Source organism: Phocoena sinus, chromosome 3 (assembly GCF_008692025.1).
Source record: "Phocoena sinus isolate mPhoSin1 chromosome 3, mPhoSin1.pri, whole genome shotgun sequence".
NCBI classification, from domain to species: Eukaryota; Metazoa; Chordata; class Mammalia; order Artiodactyla; family Phocoenidae; genus Phocoena; species Phocoena sinus.
In genome coordinates this window covers 89911108-89932786 of record NC_045765.1, presented here as the reverse complement: position 1 = coordinate 89932786, position 21679 = coordinate 89911108, and the positions used below count along the sequence as shown (strand labels likewise).

General features: G+C 34.6%; 1 protein-coding gene across 1 annotated transcript in view; it reads right to left on the bottom strand.

Moving 5' to 3' along the window:
- Window positions 1–15862: 15862 nt before the first annotated feature.
- Window positions 15863–21679, bottom strand: part of SLCO6A1 (solute carrier organic anion transporter family member 6A1) — a 98274-nt gene continuing 92457 nt past the window's right edge. The window contains exons 12-15 of the mRNA XM_032626530.1: window positions 20551–20688; window positions 17175–17321; window positions 16138–16196; window positions 15863–16000 (exon numbers count right to left, since the gene is read on the bottom strand). Coding sequence (XP_032482421.1) covers window positions 15863–16000; window positions 16138–16196; window positions 17175–17321; window positions 20551–20688 — 482 coding nt within the window. The remainder of the gene's footprint in view (window positions 16001–16137; window positions 16197–17174; window positions 17322–20550; window positions 20689–21679) is intronic.

Genomic DNA, 21679 nt, shown 5'->3' with positions numbered 1-21679 from the left:
AACAAGTGAAAATAATGATTTATGCAAAACAATAAAGAACACCAGAAATGAGGAGATGGAGTTCAAGACCCACGGAGAAATATGTGTGATTTTTAAAAAATTATTTCAATCTCTTTAAAAGATAATTCACTGTTTAAACAAAAATAAAGAAGTATTGTGGAATTCATAAGTTGTGTAGAGGCAAAATGTATGCCAGCAATAATGCAAAGACCAGGTAAAGAGAAATGGAAGTATGCTATTGTAAATGTCTTATATGTGAAGTGATATCTGTCAAAGGTAGAATATGATAATGACTTACACCATAAGCCCTAGAGCAGCCTCCAAAATAGAAACAACAATAAAAAAGCCAAGAAAAAAAAATAAAGTGGAATCATAGAAAATATTCAATTAATCTAAAAGAAGGCAGGAAAAGAGATCAAAGGGAATAAAAATAGATAAGAGGAAAAGAATGCAAGTAACAAGGTGATGATTTACACCTAACTATATTAATAATCTCACTAAATATAAATAGGATAAACATTGCAATTAAAAGGAAAAGATGATCAGATCTGATACAAAAAGCAAAAACCAATTAAATACTGCCTACAAGAAACACACTTTAAATATAAATGCTAATAGGCTAAAAGAAGAAGATTGAAAATGATATATTATGCCCATACTAATCAAAGGATAGCTGGAATGGATACATGAATAACAGTGCAAATAGATTTCACAGTGAAGAATATTATCTGAGATAAAGAAGGTTATTTCTTAGTGATAATGGGGTAAATTCATCAACAGCACTTAAGAATCTCAAATAATTAATCACAAAAATAGAGTATCAAAATGCCTGAAATAAAAACTGATAGAACTGCAAGGAAAAATACACAAATCCACAATTATGCTCAGAATTATTAATATGCTCTCAGTTATGCTCTCAATAATTAATAGAACAAATAGAAAATCAAGAGTATTGCAGACTTAAACAACACTATCAACAAACTTGACCTAATTGAAATTTATAGAACCTCTTGCCAATAACAGTAGGCTACACATTCTTTCAAAGTTCACATGGAACATTTATCACGATAGACCAGATCCTGAGCCATGAAAAAAGTTTCAATAATTTTTAAAAGATTCAAGTCATACAAAATATGTTCTCTGATCACAATGGAATTAAATCAGAAATCAATAACAAAGATATCTGGAAAATTTCCAAATGTGTGAAAACCAAATAACACAGCTCAAATAACCCATAGGTCAAAAACAAAATCAAAAGGAAAATACGAAAGTATTTTGAACTGAATGAAAAACAAAACATCAGAATTTGTAGGATGCTACTAAAGCAGTGCTTATAACATGTCTGTATTAAAAAGAAGAAAGGTCTCGAATCAGTGACTTCGTTTTTTTATTTTTATATAAAAAAACCTTATTTTTCAGTTTCTTTCTTTCTACCGTAAGAAACTGAAAAATAAAGAACAAGTTAAATGCAAAGTAAATACAGGAACTAATAAAGACCAGAAAGGAAATCAATGAAATAGATAACAGGAAAACAATAGAGAAATTAATAAGACCAAAACTTATTTTTTTTTAGAAGATAAAGAAAATTGATAAATCTCTAGCCAGACTGACCAGAAGGTACAAAGCACCAATATCTGGAACAAGAGAGGTGATATTACAGATTCTACAGATATTAAAAGGATACAGTTATAAAAAACCTTAAGCCTAAAACTTTGACATTTGGATGAAATGAACAAAATACCTATAAGACAAATTACAAAAGAACTCTTAAGAGGTAATAAATAGATACTCTAAACAAGCCTAGGTCTATTAAAGAAATTGAATTTGTAGTTAAAAATCTTCCCACAAAGCAAACCTCAGGCCCATTGACTTCCATAGTGAATTCTCCTGAGCATTTAAGGGAGAACTAATACCAATTCTACATAAACCCTTTCAGAAAATCAAAGATAAGGGAATACATCCCAACTTATTCTATGATGTCAGCATCACTCATCATTTATCTAAATTTCACTGTACCATCTACCAAAAATTATCTTATATTCATGTGGATATGATAAATATGGGGTAAATGACAGTACAGTTAGTACTCTTAGTATTGTTGAGGTAGTACAGTCCTTTTTGATTGACTGACTATGGCAAAACAGTGATTGAATAACAGACTAATGTCAACCATAGAGAATTTTAATAGAAGCTGAGAACATGTAGGCTATCAAACAATTCAATGAGCGTAGAGCAATAAATAACAGTTTCTTTCTGGCTCATGGAAGGTTCAGTGTGAATTTTCCTCTTCAGAAGGCTCTCCTGGAATGTCTCCTTCAAATGATGGACTCAGGGATCCACTTTTTGTTCTCTCTGAGGTCTTTTTTTGCAACAAGTCAATTGGAGAGAGAGTACACCTTTGCACTGCATGTTTCTAGCCAGCACTGAAACAGATCATAGGGCACTTCTGCCTATATCCCACTGATCAAAACTCAGTCCTATGCCTAGATGCAACAGGAGCTCAGTATGTAGTTGTGCTGTATGCCCAGGAGGAAAATAAAGCAATTTGGTGCATGTTGCATTATATCTGCCATAAATATTATGAATACTTTGTATAACAGCATCAGGATCCACAAACTAAAACCATGATCCATATCTAACAAGATGACATAGGTTTAAAAAATTCTATAAATCCACTTAAATCAAAATTGCAAAATAGGGCTTCCCTGGTGGCGCAGTCGTTGAGAGTCCGCCTGCCGATACGGGGGACGCGGGTTCGTGCCCCGGTCCGGGAGGATCCCGCATGCCGCGGAGCGGCTGGGCCCGTGAGCCATGGCCGCTGAGCTTGCGCATCCGGTGCCTGTGCTCCGCAACAGGAGGGGCCGCAGCAGTGAGAGGCCCTCATACAGCCAAAAAAAAAAAAAAAAAAAAAATTGGAAAATAAAGATTTGACTAAACATCAGCTAGTTAAAATATGGATCAAACATGTATTAGAGACATTAATTGAAGTATGAAATCCAGGTTAAGATTTTCTCTCTGCACCATTCAGACTATCCTGAAATATTGTATTCAACCCTAATTGATGCACGAAGAGAACAACTGACTAATGGGAGTAGGCCCAAGGATAATATTGTGTTGGCCAAAAAGTTCATTTGGGGTTTTCCGGAAGATGTTTCAGAAAACCCAAATGAACTTTTTGGCCAACCCAATATAACTAAGGTGGAAAATTGAAAATTTTCATATGATAATTAGTTGAAAGAACTATGAAAGTTTATCCTGAAGGAAAGATACAGGGATAACAAATAGCTGTCATAAAATATTTGAGTGAGGGAATCATTTGAAACAGAGATCACACTTATTCTTTATGGTTCTTGAGATTAGTACAAGGACCTTTCAAGTAGAAGGATAATATGAACTCAAAATAAAGAAAATCCTGTATAAATAATTGGAGCAATTGTTCTCAAAATGTGATCCGGAGTCCCAGCACAATCTGAGACCTTTTCAGGGGGTCTGCTAGTTCACAACTATATTTAAATAATACTAGGATGTTATTTGCCTGTTAGATCCCCATTTTCATGCAAATGAACAGTGAAGTTTTCCAGAGGCTACTTGACGTGTCATATCACAAAAAAGAAGACATAAGAACCCCTTATTAAGCTAGACATTAAAGAGATTTGAAAAGAGATAAAACCATTTCATTCTTCTCAGTATAATTTTTTTAATATAATTATTTTATTCAATTTTATTGAGGTATGATTGACAAATAAAAATGGTATAGGGGCTTCCCTGGTGGCGCAGTGGTTGAGAGTCTGCCTGCCGATGCAGGGGACACGGGTTCGTGTCCCGGTCAGGGAAGATCCCACATGCCGCAGAGCGGCTGGGCCCGTGAGCCGTGGCCGCTGAGCCTGCGCGTCCAGAGCCTGTGCTCCGCAACGGGAGAGGCCACAACAGTGAGAGGCCCGCGTACCGCAAAAGAAAAAGAAAAAAAAAAGTATATATTTAAGGAGTACAACATACTTAGTATACATATATATACATTGTGAAATGATTACCACAATCAAGCTAACAAACCCATCATCTTATACAGTTAGTGTGTGTGTGTGTGTGTGTGTGTGTGTGTGTGTGTTGTGAGAACACTGTAGGTCTATTCTCTTAGCAAATTTCAAGTATACAATGCATTATTATTAGCTGTAGTCACTATGGCTATACATTAGGTCTCCAGAATTTATTCATCTTATAACTGAAAGTTTGTACTCTTTGGCCAGCATCTCCTCTTTTCCCCCACCTCTTCCAGTCCCTGGTCCCATACTACTCTCTTTCTCCATGAATTAAACTTTTTCAAAAATTCCACATATAAGTGAGATCATGTAGTAGCAGTTTTTCTGTGCCTAGCTCAAAATTATTAAAATTTTAAAACATTTATGCTAATATCTAATGGGCTTATTGTTGCTATTTTAAATGAACTAATTATTTAAATGCCTCATATTAATTTCTAATATCACTATCAATAGATATACCCCATATAAACAAAAAGCTCTTTGTGATGTTTAGTTAGTTCTAACAGTATAAATGGGTCCTGAGACAAAAAAGTTTAAGACCCATTGAATTAGAGCTATATAAAATGGGATAGATTGCCTCAGTAGGTATTGAATTCTCTTTCACTGAAGGAGCTAGCTGGTCAGTTATTAGGGGTATTGTGGGAGGCATTTATACTACAGATTTGGATTAGCCAACAACTGAACCCCTTTCCAAATCGGAAATTGAATGATGCTAAAACTCAGTAATCCAGTAATTTCATAAAATGCTTATCAGAATATAAACTTAATTAAAATTTGTTTCATCTAACATCTATTTAGTGTCAGAGCCATACTTAGAATCCTGTTGTCTTTCTACTACACCACTTTTATTTCTTCCCCTTATCCTGTTCCCATACCTAGCAACCTTATGTTTACTTCCAGGCCTTGGCCAGGCAAATAAATGGACTGTGTTCTATTCTAACTAGAACCATTCATGAGCTCACCAGCTAAGATGTTTGTTGGTTGTGACCACCTTCTTTTCTTAGCACTCCTTGACTGAATAGACAATAGATTTCTTGGACTTCTGGTGTGCTGTTTACCATGACTCTTGTTTTCTATTTGTGTCAAAAGCATTCAAAGTACATGTTAGCAACGAAAGAAAGATTCAGTTGTGAGATGTGGGTGGGAAGAAAACAAGAAAGAAGCCAGATGAAATACTACATAGTTTTGAGGTCATCCATGGAGTGGGATGAGTCATAAAACAGTAAAGCACATATAATTGTACACCAACAAATACTTTACCAAATAATGAACCTGAATATAAAAGGTATACTGAATGAATGCCATGCAACACTTTCTAAAGCAAGTGTAAAAAATGAGTAAGAATGGCATGCTATGAGCATGGAGATACTGTAGGCACAAGTGTTAATTAGGTACTACCATGTATGTGCCATAATATTCAAGCATCGTTGTTGGTGTCAAAGTTTTGGATCAGTTACACATTCCTTTAAAATGTCCATGGTTCAGAAACTTGTACCTATATTATATTTCCTTGCCAAAAAAAAAAACAATGTCAAGAGTAAAGGCAAAAATCCTAAGGTGAAATTCAAACAGTAAAATAAAATTGCCCACGGGATACTTGCAATGACACCAGACTGATCTGAAAAATAGTTTCCTACCAGTCAGTAGGTGCCATTTTATGACTGTCCCAAACTTAAACAGTAGAGATAATTTCAATAGTCTCCAAACATTTTTGTACTTATTATCTGAATATTTAAAGAGAAAATAACCTAATTATAATGATTCCTTGTCCTTATATAGTAGGTACAGAAATGTTGTCTTCTTTGAATACTAGAAAAGTAAAGGCCAGTATACCATTTTAGATGTTTTGAAGACAAAAGATTCAATCAGAGAGAGCTGGCATTGTTATAATTTTCACCACACATATAGAGAACTTCCTTACACTATTCTTGCAAGTTTTCTATAATTTGTAGAAATATAGAGTAAATTTAGAATAAAAGCTTAAAAATAAGATTTTATCATTACCTTTCATAAAACACTACAATCCTTTCTATCACACTTAGAATAAAATAACATCCTTCCCACAGCCTACAAGGTCCTATATAATTTAGCCCCTGTTTACCTCACCAACATTATAACACTTTACCCCTTGCTCAGTATACTTTAGTCATAAGGTTCTCCTATTTCCTTCACATGACAAACTCTTCTCTGCCTCACTGTCCTTGAACTTGCTAATCTCTCTGCCTACAATATTACTTTTCAGGATCTTGTAAAGCTGATATTTTCTGAACATTCAATCTCAGCATAAGTATCATATCAAGTAGGCTTTCTCTGTCTTGATTGAAACAATCATCACACACACACACACACAATCACCTTGTCCTGATAGCTTTCCTTATATCATTCATCAAAATTCACAAGTATTGGGCTTCCCTGGTGGCGCAGTGGTTAAGAATCTGCCTGCCAATGCAGGGGAAACAGGGTTGAGCCCTGGTCCGGGAAGATGCCACATGCCGCGGAGCAACTAAGCCCGTGCTCCACAAGTACTGAGGCTGCGCTCTACAGCCTGCAAGCCACAACTACTGAGCCCTCGTGCCACAACTACTGAAGCCTGTGTGCCTAGAGCCCGTGCTCCGCATCAAGAGAAGCCACCGCAATGAGAAGCCTGCGCACCGCAGTGAAGAGTAGCCCCCGTTCGCCGCAACTAGAGAAAGCCTGCATGCAGCAACAAAGACCCAACTCAGCCATAAATAAATAAATAAATTTATTTTTCAAAAATTCACAAATATTTTCTTTACCTGTTTATTATTATTTCTCCCCTAAGCCAAATAGTTTTGTATTTCCATTTCTAACATTATAAGCATTCAATAAACATTTGTCAAATGAATCAATTTGAAAGAGAGCCACAAAATAATTATCATAATTATCATTATGATAGCTACCATTTATACAGTAACATGCTAAGTTCTTTATGTGCATTATTGTATCCTTACCTTACCTACTATATCCTTACCTTACTTACAACTGTATCCTTACCTTTTTTATTATTATTACTTTTTTAAAGTTTTATTTTATATTGGAGTATACTTGATAAACAATGATGTGTTAGTTACAGGTATACAGCAAAGTGATTCAGTTATACCCCTACAAGTATACATTCTTTTTCAAATTCTTTTCCCATTTGAGTTATTACAGAATACTGAGCCAAGTTCCTTGTGCTATACAGTAGGTCCTTAGTAGTGTGTACTTGTCAATTCCAAACTTCCAATTTATCCCTCCCCTCCTCATGCCCTTTCCCCCTGGTAACCATAAGTTTGTTATCTAAGTCTGTGAGTGTTTCTGTTTTGTAAATAAGTTCATTTGTATCATTTTTTTTTTAGATTTCACATATAAGCAATATATTTGTCTTTCTCTGTCTGATTTACTTCACTTAATATGATAATCTCCAGGTCCATCCATGTTGCTGCAAATGGCATTATTTCATTCTTAATGGCTGAGTAATATTCCATTGTGTATATATATACACCACATCTTCTTTATACATTCATCTGTTGATGGACACTTACTTACCTTACCTTTCATAGTATGATGAGCAACTTCTGAAATGACTCCCAATGAACCTTACCTCCTGATACTTATGCCATTATATCATCTCCTTCCTTGTGTGTACTGGCTGGACTTAGCGACTTGTCTCTAACAAATAGAATATGTCAAAAGTGGTGGTGGTTCCAGGTTGATAAAAAAAGAATAGTAACTTCATTGAAGTGAAGCCTGATGCATACAACCTTGACCAATTTATCAAAGTTAATAACACTGCCAATATATACTGACATCATGTACCCATGATATGATACAATGGAAAATCACTTTTGTGTTATCCTTCTAATAATGTAAAACCTCAACAAAATCATGAGAAAATACCAACAAATCCAAACTGAGGGGCAGTCCTACAAAATAACAAAATAATTAGAAGTTCTTCCAAAAAAATGTCAAGATCATGAAAAACAAGGAAATACTGAGGAATGATTACAGATCAAAGAGACTAAGGAGACATGACAACCCTGAATAGGATCCTGAGTGGAAATATTGTTGAAATCTGAATAAAGTTGTAGTTTAGTTTTTTTTTTTTTTAAAGTGATGAGCTGTCAATTCCAAGACTATGCTATAGACCACTGCAACTTCCATCTGGCTTGCACGTACTTTTGGGCTCTTCCTGCTTGCTGCTCTGATGAAGTGAGTTTCATGATATGAGCCATACGGAGAGGCCCACATGCCATAAAACTTCTGTTCAAAAGCTGGTGGAGTCACTGAGGCCCTTGGTCCAACATACCTTGAGAAGCTGAATCCTACCAACAACAGTATGATTATCATATGATTGAACCTGGAAGAAGGTTCTTCTCTATCTAAGACTTGAGATGACTGCAGCCACAGCTGACACATTGACTCCAGCCCTGTGAAACCCTGAGCCACAGATCCCAGGTGAACTGCACCCAGATTCCTGACCCACAGAAACTGGATGATAAATGTTTTAAGCCATTAAATTTTAGATTAACTTATTACACAGTAATAGATAACTAAAACCCATGTTTCTATACAATTATTATTCCTGTTTTTGCAAAGAGAAAAGTTGCTTAAAGAAGTTAGGTAACTTGCCCAAATTTACATAATTAAGCGACAAAACTGGAATTCAAACCCTGCTCTACCAGAGACAGACTATGATCTTAATCACTGCATTATAATGTGCTCACAAGGTCCCTTACAGTAGCAGTTATATTTCTGTTAATGAAATTGGCCTAAAACAAAATAAAGTTTTAAAAAGCATCTGAGCCTTTTGCCAAATAAATTTAAGAAAAAAATAGGCTTTAACATCTAACAATGTCAAAGTAAAACAATGAGTTTTTGAGAGTGATTACTCACCATAATACAAATTAATAATATTAAGTAATCCCATTTAATTAGTGAATTCTCACAGCTACTTGGAGGTACTTTTGGCAATTAACATTTAGTGAGCCCAGCAATGATAGACAAAATCAGACATTCTGTAAGATTCTGCAGTGAGTTTGAGGGATTTCAGGGCTGAACAAGGGAAAAGATATGACCATGAAGTGGCTGTTGTACATATGAGCATTATTTCAGCAACACTTTGACAGGTTTGCATGTGGGGGAAGTCCCTCATAGCATGATAGTATTTGGAGCCTAAAGCACTATCTAGAAGGGGATGGAGGGACAAGTGAACTCCCAGGGGAGAGGGGGCTTACATGTTTAGGGGATGTCATTCAGGAGACCAGTAGGGAATCTGGTTCAGAGAGTTCCAAAGGGCAGCAGCAGCTCTGCTTTTGTGGCTATAGGGTTTATTTTATCCACGGCCAGCAGATGTTGGGCATAGCTTCACAAGATACGCAAAGCAATCAGACTCAAAATGACTAAATTCTGTTTATTTGGGCTATGTTGAAAACAAAGTGTAAAAATTTTACTTTGGCACCAATGACCTTTTGAGCTAACAGGACACAGTCTGCTGTGACGAAATAAACAACCTAGGGGACATCTTTGGTTCATTTATAAAACAGATTTACACTAAAGGTCTTCTGTAATTAACTAGGTCAAATAGGAACAACTTGCCTTTAAAAATCTCTCAGCTAAAGTAAAACCATAACTTTTAGTTCTCAGGTAACTCTGCACTGCCACAGAAGTGCAGAAGTGCACAAAATTCTTTGAGAAAAATACTGGCTCCTCTCCAGGCATTACTGTAGACTCTTGTCCCAGGCACCTCCATGAGGAGGTGGGATTACGGATTACCTCTGAGCAAAAATAAAACAACTTCTTTAATTTGTATAACTGCCTCTTATTCTGCTATTGACCATAATCCGTAAAGAACATATGACTCTTTTCAATAAGATACACAGTCTTCATTCCAGTCACTGGCCAGAGAGCACAACTTAGAATTGGAAATCTTGTGTGCTAAAAGTATAGATGAGATGTTACAGTCTAAGGGCAATGTTAGCCATGAAGTCTTCTAAATTCTGCAAGTTCTGTCTTTAAGCCAGAACTCTAGAAATTAGAGAAACTTAGTTCCTGACAGAAATATTTTTACTAAGTTATATTTAGTATCTGTATTTTTTTTTTAGGATAAACTATGTCAAACAGCAGTAACAAATTACCACTCCAACTGTGGTGGCTTAAAGTAATAAAAAAAAATTTATTTCTAGCTCCACTACATGTTCAAAGAGGATTTGAGAGTGTTTTCTGTGCTTTACATAGGCTCTCAGGGGCCCAGTTTGACTGAGGAGGTGCCATCTTGTAGTTGTACCATCTAAACCATATGGACATGGCAGTAGAAAAGAATCTGATCTGAAAGTGACCCATTTCACTTCTGCTTACATTTCACTGGCCAGAACAACTAACATCTAACTTTAAGGGGACTGGAAAATGTAAGTGAGGGTAGGGAATAGAATATTTGATGAATATTATCTCTGTGACAGTATCATTCCTATACGTTTGTGAGGACAAGTATGATAGATACACTTGTTTGCCATAGGTGTTTTAACAAATTACCACAAACTAGTGACTTAAAACAATGAAAATGTATTACCTTAGTCTTTGAAGGTCAGAAATCCAAATGGGTCTCACTGGACTACAATCAAAGTGCTGGCATTCCTTGGCTCATGGTCCCCTTCCTTCTTCTATCTTCGAAGCAAGAAGTGGACAGTTGTATTTTTCTCACATCACACCATTCTGACACTGACTCTTTTGCTTCCCTCTTCCACATTTCAGGGTTCTCATGATTACATTTAACCTGGATAATCCAGGATAATCTCTCTATTTTAAGGTCAGCTGATTAGAACTTTAATTCCATCTGCAACCTTCTCCTTTGCCACATACTCTAACATACTGACAGGCCCAGAGACAAGACATGGACATTTTTGAGGGGCTGTCATTCTGCCTATCAAAGTAGGATATGAAAAACATATGTGCAGCTTTGGCATGCTGCTTATTATGTTAAGCAATGACTTTTATATAAAATTTACATTTAAGACACTTCCCTGGCAGTCCAGTGGTTAAGACTCCGAGCTTCCACTGCACGGGGCATGAGTTCCATCCCTGGTCGGGGAACTAGAATCCTGCATGCCAGGTGGCGCGGCCAAAAAATAAACAATTTACATTTAAAAAACTGTAAAAACTTCCTTTCATCAATTCATAGGAACAAAGTAACACAACATGTTTTCCTTTTAGTCTTAGAGACACAGAGATTTCCCATATAAACTCTGTCCTCTGTCCTACACATGCAGAGGCTCCACTGTTATCAACATTCCCCATCAGAGTTGTAGATTTGGGGTTTTGGGTTTGTTTTTGTAGGTCCTTTTCTTCTCTTGTGTTTCCCACTTAGAGAAGTTCCTTTGGCATTTGTTGTAGAGTTGGTTTGGTGGTGCTGAATTCTCTTAGCTTAGTCTATCCTAAGATAGATTACTTGCTAGGCTACAAAACAAGTCTCAACAAATTTAAGAGAACAGAAATATATCAAGCATTTTTTCCAACCACAATGGTATGAAACTAGAAATAAGTTACAGGAAGAAAAATGGAAAACACAAACATGTGGAGGCTAAAGAGCATGCTACTATAAAGGAATAGGTTGATGAAGAAATCAAAGAGGAAATTAGAAAATACTTTGAGAAAAATAAAAATGGAAACACAGCTTTCCAAAAATCTATGGTGTACAGCAAAAGCAGTTCTAAGAGGGAAGTTTATAGCGATACAGTCCTACCTCAAGAAACAAGAAAAATTTCAAATAAATAACCTAACCTATCATCTAAAGGAATTATAAAAAGAAGAGCAAACAAAGCCCAAAGTCAGCAGAAAGAAGGACTTAATAAAGATCAGAAAGAAAATAAGTAAAATTGAGAATAAACAATAGAAAAGATCAGTGAAACCAAGAGCCAGTTTTTGAAAAGATAAACAAAATGGATAGCCTTTCAGCTAGGTTCATTAAGAAAAAAAGAAAGTGGGTCCAAATAAACAAAATAAGAAATGAAGGAAGAGAATTAACAACCAATATCACAGAGATTCAAAAAATCACAAGAGAATACTACTAGAAGTTATATGCAAGTACATTGGACAACCTAGAAGACATGGAAACATTTCTAGAAATATACAAACTTCCAAGACAAAATCATGAAGAAATAGACAACCTGAACTGACCAAACATAAGTAGTGAAATTGAATTATTAATTAAAAAAACTCCCAGTAAGCAATAGTCCAGGACTGGATGGCTTTACAGGGACATTCTACCAGACATAAAAAGAAGAGCTAATATCCATCCTTCTCAAACTATTCCAAAAAATTGAAGAGGAGGGAATACTCCCAAATTCATTCTACAAGGCCGTCATTACCCTGATACCAAAACCAGACAAAGACACTGGAAAAAAAAAGAAGAAGAAGAAGAAAATTAAAGGCCAATATCTCTGATGAATACAGATGCAAAAATCCTCAACAAAATATTAGCAAATTGGATTCAACAATATATAAACAGGATAATACACCATGATCAAGTGTGATTCATTCCAGGGATGCTAGGATAGTTCAATATCTGCAAATCAAAATTAAATAAAGGATGAAATCACATGATCATATCAATAGACACAAGATAAGCATTTGACAAAATTCAACATCCATTCATGATATAAACTCTCATAAAAGTTGGTATAGAGGGAACATATCTCAACATTATAAAGGCCATTTATGACAAACCCACTGCTAACATCAGACTTACTGGAGAAAAGCAGAAAAGCAGGAAGTTTTCCTCTAAAATCAGGAATAAGACAAGGAAGCTCATTCTCACCACCTCTATCTAACATCATATTGGAAATCCTAGTCACAGCAATCAGACAAGAAAAAGAAATAAAAGGCATCCAAATTGGAAGGGAAGAAGTAAAACTGTCACTATTTGCATATGACATGATGTTATATATAGAAAACCCTAAAGTCTGCATGAAGAAACTATTAGAACTAATAAATGCATTCAGTAAAGTTGCAGGATACAAGATTAATATACAGAAATCTGTTGCTTTACTATACACTAATTATGAACTATCAGAAAGAGAAAGCAAGAAAACAATCCCACTTAAAATGGCATCAAAAAGACTAAAATGCCTAGGAATAAACTTAACCAAAGAGGTGGAAGACCCATACTCTGAAAACTATAAAACACTGATAAGGTAAATTGAAGATAATACAAAGAAATAGAAAAATATCCTGTGTTTCTGGATTGGGAGAATTAATATTGTTAAAATGCCCATACTACCCAAAGCAATCTACAAATTTAATGCAATCCCTAACAAAATATTCATCACATTTTTCACAGAACTAGAACAAATTATCCTAAAATTTATGTGGCACCACGATAGATACAGAATAGCCAAAACAATTTTGAAAAAAAATAACAAAGCTGGAGGTATCATGCTCCCTGACTTCAGGTTAAACTACAGAGATACAGTAGCCAAAACCCCATGGTACTGGTACAAAACAGACACACAGAACAATGGAATAGAATACAGAGCCCAGAAATAAACCCAAACACTTATGATCAATTAATCTATTACAAAGGAGGCACATATATACAATGGATAAAAGATAGTCTCTTCAGGGCTTCCCTGGTGGCGCAGTGGTTGAGAGTCCGCCTGCCGATGCAGGGGACACGGGTTCGTGCCCCGGTCCGGGAAGATCCCATGTGCCGCAGAGCGGCTGGGCCCGTGAGCCGTGGCCGCTGAGCCTGTGCGTCCGGAGCCTGTGCTCCACAACGGGAGAGGCCACAACAGTGGGAGGCCCGCGTACCGCAAAAAAAAAAAAAAAAAAAAATTAAAAAATAAAGGAATGGGGAAATTAGCAAAATTTAAAAAAAAAAAAAAAAAAAAAAGATAGTCTCTTCAATAGATGGTGCTGGGAAAACTTGACAGCTACACATAAAACAATGAAATTAGAACGTTTTCTCACACCATATACAAAAGTAAATTCAAATGGGTTAAAGACCTAAAAGTAAGCCTTAAAATCTTAAAACTCCTAGAAGAAAACAGGCAGAACACTCTTTGACATAAATCATAGCAATGTTTTTTTGGATCTGTCTCCTGCGATAAAATAAACAAAAGTAAACAATAAGCTATTCGGACTTCCCTGGTGGCGCTGTGGTTAAGAATCCACCTGCCAGTGCAGGGGACACGGGTTCTATCCCTGGTCCGGGAAGATCCCACATGCCGTGGAGCAGCTAAGCCCGTGCGCCACAACTACTGAAGTCCGCACGCTCTAGGGCCTTCGTGCAGCAACTACAGAAGCCTGTGTGCCTAGAGCCTATGTTCCGCAACAAGAGAAGCCACCGCAATGAAAAGCCCGTGCACAACGAAGAGCAGCCCCCACTCGCCACAGCTAGAGAAAGCCCATGCAGCAAAGACCCTATGTAGCCAAAATAAAAAATAAAAAAGATAAGCTATTCAGACCTAATTAAACATAAAAGGTTTTACACAGCAAAGAAAACCACTGACAACTTACTGAATGGGAGAAAATATTTGCAAATGATATGGCTAATAAGGGGTTAATATCCAAAATATATAATCAGTTCATACAACTCAATATCAAAAAACCAAACAACCTGATTAAAAATTGGGCAGAAGACCTGAATATACATTTTTTCTACAGAAGACATACAGATGGCCAACAGGCACATGAAAAGATGCTCAATATCACTAATCACCAGAGAAATGCAAATCAAAACCACAATGAACTATCACCTCACACCTGTCAGAATGGCTATCATCAAAAAGTCTACAAATAACAAGTGTTGGTGAGGATGTGGATAAATGGGAACTCTAATACACTGTTGGTGGGAATGTAAATTGGAGCAGCCCCTGGGAAAACAGTATGGAGGTTTCTCAAAAAAAACTAAAAATAGAACTACCATATAATCCAGTAATTCCACTTCTTGGTATATATCCAAAGAAAACAAAAACATCTTAATAAATCTTAGCACAACTAAATCTCCATAGCATTTTCACCCAGCATCACAGTCACTCAGTCCTTTGTAGGTTTAAATGCTGGGGGGCTCACCTCCCTCCTTTGAGATGTAGTTCCTTGAGGGCATGAATTCTCAATAGAGAACAGTTTCATCAAAAATTTAAAATCTGATACTTAAAAGTGTCTTTGCAGCTTCTTCATCTGCACTTGCAGCTTCACTAGATACATTAACGTAGAAAGTGTAATGATCCTTGTTAGCAATAAAACATTCAAAACTGACTCCAAAGCAAGGTATTTCAATAGGATTTTTAGCTGTTGTTTTTTTTTAAGACTTCTTCTTAAGGTCTTCTCATTAGTAGTGAGAAACCTTCCTCTGATTGTTTCAAAAGCTGCTAAATTGGTGTTAACCAGTGACTTTGGGTTGTATTTTCTCTATCAATCCTCTATGAACTATAATAGTTTGTGACATAGAAACACATGGTCTATTGTAGCAGAAAGTTATACGCAAATTTAAGTCTTAACACTACTCTCCAAATTATTATAATCTTTATTATACCTTTGCTGGTTTGTTTTCCAAAAAAAAGTATGTAGATATTTACACATACACAGAAATATATTATAAGCACCTTCAAATTGGATCTGAATATTATTGTTTTATCTTATTTCCTAGTTGCATAAATTTTCAAATGTTTTTAGACAATAGAATATTAAGGAAGAATATAAATAACCTAAAATTATTAATCTTTAATTCTAGATAAACCTATATTGTACATTGATGTTTAAAATCCTACATACATTAAAAGCATATGAGAAATGCTTTATAAGAATGTATTTTATTATGAAAATACAAATCACCACAGATACATTTCTACTACTTTGGTAAATGTCACATGTGATTCCCCTTTTTTGAAAGTAGGACACAGCAACAGATCTTGTAGAATCTTTAAAGATTCTGTTTTCACACTCCGATCCTCAGATATTCTGCCATCCTGCTGGTTCAAACAGAGAAGAGTCAAACTGTCAAGTAGAGTTTCACATAAAGACTGGTTTATAGATTTTCATAAATGCATGTTAAAGTTAGGTAAGAAAAACATATAGTAAGATATGAATATTCCCTGCTTCTCACTTCCCTCTGCCAGCCAAGATGAATAGGGCGATGTCTGCCCTTACACATAGGGTCATTGACTAATGTGAATAACAAAGAAGAAATTTTGTCAGTTATTCATTCTCCCAAGAGAACAAAAGAAACACTGCAGAGAAGTTTCAGAACAATTTGATTTTTATTTCAATATTTGGAAGATTGTTATATAATTTGGATAGATGTAGAATCATGTATGAAATAATTATATCAAAATTGTTCTATAGAAATACATTTAAGCTTAAGAAAAATTCCACAAATGGTTGACACATTTTCTGCATTCGAATTTGAACATTTCTTTAAGTGAAATAATTATGATTAATCATGAAATTAAATACAAAAACACAAAAATGGATATCAACTTAGGTACCAGTAGTCTTTATCAATAAAATTCAAGTCAAGGTAAAAATAGAGAGGTATATGATCAAATTGAATTTTATGTCTACTAAAATTAAAGAAGCATGAAAATATGTATTGCAAACTGGCCAATTGACCAGAGAAATTTTCTGAGGAAACCTCTCCATTAACAGAGATAAATGTTAATTTTAAAATGTCTCCTTTTGGAGAATAAATATGACCTTCATATAAATTTTTATTATATGAACTAGACTGGCACATCTAATATTACTTTGAAAAATTATTGAGAAATAAATATTCACAGCCCAAATGAAAAGTAATAAGAATAAACTATATGAAACCTAAGTAAGCCTACATAACCAAAGACCAATAACTAATATATACGATACCATTGCAGTCAGAATTAACTTATGTGTATTTTCCCATTTCCACTTCATGCTTTTCTTTCAAAGTATTACCTTTCTATTGAAAGTATTAAATATGTATCTTATAATATCTTTTAAAAGTGCAAAACACAGAGACTATATTATTATATTTATACTCAAAATATAATAAAGCTTATAAGATCACATGAATCACATTCACTTATTAAACATTTAGTTATATTAAATCATTTTAAATTTTATTAATACTATCCCATTGATAGATTGACAATGTGTAATTCTTACATAATGAAGATCCAGTTCTTTCCTTTTTTTTAACTTTTAGATTCTTCACAACTGTAGGCAGGATGTCACTGTTTTCCTGTGGTAAATATTTATATAGGCCAGATGCAATAGCAGTGAAGAAGATAGTAACTACTTTGCAAATAAAACCTGAATTCGAAAAAAATACAGCCATCAGATGTGTCAATTTATTTAGAGCAAGAATGTTTGTGGAAAGAGCCATCTACCAAAGAAAAGGTAAGTATATTTCATCTATAAATGTACCAATTTTCCAATTGTAGAATGCAATTAATGTCATAAACTTATGTCAAGTTACTTAAAGGTAATTTTAAAAATATGTTTACAAAACCTTTTAGACTTCTTAAACAAATAGCCCAAGACAAATGCAAAGTGTGTTACTATTTCACAGAATGTATTAATTTTAAAACATAAAAATATATTTCTACTTTCAGAACTTAATTATCAGCAGAAACTGGAACTTTTTTAAACAACTTCATGCAGCTTTACTCCTTGAAATATTCATCATTTTCCAAATGCCAACAGAAATATTTTAGAAAAATTAATTGATTATGTAAGTTTTTTAATTCATTTTCATTTTTCAAGTTTCGGAAAGTTAATATATTACAGGAATTATATAAAAGTACTTGAACTTTGGGTGCAAATAACCCTGGTCATTAAAGTAAAAAATATTTTACAGCAACAATATCAGTTATCTGACACTATCAATTACAGTGGTTTCAAAGATAAAATAGGAAATATTAATGAGCTATTTGTAATGATACAATACTTCAAACATTTATTTATAACAGCTGAACACTGCAAACAACCCAAATGTCCATTAATAAGAGCATGAATAAGCAATAGCATATTCATAAAGTGAAACAATACTCAGAAATTTTTTAAAAGCACAAACTACTGCTATAGAATAGCATGGATGAATCTCTCAAAAGCATAACGTTAAGCAAGACAGGTGAAAAACCCCACCAGCATGTATTATATTCCATTTGCATAATTTGTAGAACAGGCAAAACCAACATATTTTAATAGAAATATGAAAGGGGTTTATCTGTGGGGGAGGGAAATTGACTAGCCAGGGGCATAAGAGAAATTTCTATAGCTTCTTTTGAGTGCTGGTTCCACAGGTGATTGATAGACTGATAAATTTTTATTAACTTTTTTGAGTTGATAAAACTTTTGAGAATCTGATGAATGCCACAGCCTTCCTTTATAGAAGACATACAATTGTACAAACAGAATTTTAGGATTCCAAAAATATACTAAAGTTTAATGTGAGCTCCTAGGGCTCATGCATCCCTCTTGAATAAGCCTTGCTCTAGGGTAGTGGTACGCGTAGAACTTTCTGTGACAATGGCAGTGTTCTACATCTGCACTGTCCCATAGAATAGTCAAATGTGACCATTAAGCAAGTGAAATTTGGCTGTTGATACTGAAGAACTGAATGTTTAATTGCATTAAATTAAATTTAAATAGCTATGTGCGGGTAATGTCTACCATATTGGACTCTGCAGCTCCAGGATCTCTCACATAAGCTGTCTTCAAAGTTTACTGTGATAAAAATCACCTGAGGTGCTTTATTAAAAATATACATTCCTACCACTAATTCTTGGTATTCTAAATAAAGACCTCAGAACTTATATTTTAGCAAACACTCCAAGTGATTCTGATTCAAGTGACTCATGGAATAAAATTTAAATACTGGTTTACACTAAATTGCTGCAAATGCATATTCCTATTTCAGTTTCCTGTATTTGCCCTTTCTGACTGTAATTCCCTATGTTCTGTATTATCATTATCCCTTTTAGTAGCTCCCTAGTAGGATTTCTAATAGTTCATCAATTTTCTCAATTATATGCCACATTTGAAAATAGCTAAGCATATTACAGTTATATCTAAAATGAAAACTAAAAGGTTCAGCAGACTTTCTTAAGAATAATGCCTAGTTTTGTTGAATTATCTCTGAGAAATTAATTTTGACTTCTTAAATGCCATTTTTGACTCTTTAAAATTTTTTTAAATTTATTTAGTGTTCAGTATTGACTAATAAGCTCACTGGACAATTGACTTCTGATTTAGAAGGCATTGCTGAATACTGTTTATCAAACAGATATTTGTTACTGTTAAATATTAGAGTCTATCATTATGTGGTTCTTTGAATTACTGAACCCACTCAGTAAAATCACAAAACATATAAACACTTTTAAATGTTTAGCACACCAGAAGTATCTATACAATAAAACCACTGAAAGTTAATGCTGATTAAGGCTTCAGAAATTATGTAGTCCAACATCTTCATTTCACAAGAAGATCTAGTGAATTTCCCAAAGTAATACAAGCATATCTAGACTTTCCCCAACACTTTGACCATATCACTATAGCATCCCAATTTTCTATATCTCTTATTTATTCAACAATACTGAATGTTTGCTATATGTCGGCCCTGTTTTATCACTGAGCAAAAGAGACGATGTGAAATTTACATTTAAGTGGGATAAGAGTATTTTGATACTTTTCAGTGGTGAAAAATTTCTTTTTTAAATTATCCAATCTCTTTTACTGCAGAAATGGAAAGGGCCATAAGGTCAAGCAACTTAGTTGTATATGTATACAGGCAAAATTGTTTCCCAAATTGAAATTCTGCTAATCATCACCCTTTATTCAGGAATAACATAAACTAATTGTGTAGTTAATGCAATGTCTCAAATATTTACATCAGTTCTATAGTAATTAGTTTCTAAAATATTTTGTATATAATAATATATGCTTCTTTAATAATCAAAGTATCCATTTGTTCTTAGTTTATTATGACTATAACTTACTCTAAACCATAAGTTTTTAAAAACAATTGTACCTAGAGTCTGTCATACAGAGTGAAGTAAGTCAGAAAGAGAAAAACAAACACCGTATGCTAACACATATATGTGGAATCTAAAAAAAAAAAAAAAAGTGTCATGAAGAACCTAGGTGCAGGACTGGAATAAAGACGCAGACCTACCAGAGAATGGACTTGAGGACAGGGGGAGGGGGAAGGGTAAGCTGGGACAAAGTGAGAGAGTGGCATGGACATAGAATAGATACACAAATGTAAAACTGATAGCTAGTGGGAAGCAGCCACACAGCACAGGGAGATCAGCTCCGTGCTTTGTGACCACCTAGAGGGGTGGGATAGGGAGGGTGGGAGGGAGGGAGACGCAAGAGGGAAGAGATATCGGGATATATGTATATGTATAGCTGATTCACTTTGTTATAAAGCAGAAACTAACACACCATTGTAAAGCAATTATACTCCAATAAAGATGTTAAAAAAATTTTAAATAAAAACAATTTTACTTCTCAATATTCTTCAATAGATATCACTTACATACTCCTGCCAACAGGTAGGCCATTTTTGTCTTGTTATAGATCCAACAACTTCCAATGCTTCCACAGCGCTCAGTATCCCGAAGGATGCAAGAAGTTTCTCCTACTATTTTAAAAATTACTGGTCCAGGTATAGTCCCTATGAAAAAAGCAATGATTGTAAATTCACCATGAAAACACTGTAGGTTGGGATCAGAATGATTTTAATCCTAAATGTAAACTTATATATTTAGTCATCATCACTGTAAACATATCATTTAAAGTTATCTAAGAAGTTGCTTATCAATAGAATTGTTAAAAACTGAAAATGAGTGTTTTCAAAAATCCCTATCCCTGTAGATATAAAAAAAGCTAGCAGATTTTCATCTTCTTAGAATGATATGCATGTTGTTATTTAGTTGACATCTCAACATTTTGTTAATTTCTAAATGAAAAACTTAGGAGAAAGTATTTAAAACAGAGATACTAAATATTGATTTTGTGAACTCAATATATCTCCCAAGATTTCAAATTGTGAAATTTTCAATGACTGAAAATTTCAGAAGACCTCATATGCAGAGGAATAGTTGCGTGCTGCCTGAGGGAAATCTCTATATACTCACAGAGACACTTCCTCAGCAACAGTATTGCTTTCAGGTAAAAGTGAATGCAGTCTTAAAAATAAAAATAAATAAATAAATGCCACTCCAAAGGCATTAGAACTGGGTTTTCAGAACTAACGTATCTAATGATTGACCATCTTCCTTAAGAAATTATCGGAGTGCTCATGCCTCATGACTTTTTGATTCCTGCCCACTGCCCATCACCAGATTTCCCAGTCTCAGTGAGTGCTGGTACTCTGTTTATAATTGTTCAAAGTGAAAAACCTAGGCCTACTACTCATTTTTTTCTATTTCCCACCATATTTTTTCTAATCCATGATAAACCACTGTAACACTAACTCCAAATACACCTTGGATAAGTTGATTTCTCTTTTTCATTACAACCCCCAGAATCCAATTTAATATAACTCTGACTTAGACTTCAGCAAAAGCCTCCTTTTTCTTTTCCTCCACATTTATCTTTGATAAATATTTCTCCCTCCAGCAGCAGAGTTATCTCTTAAATGTAAATCAGATAATATCTACCCT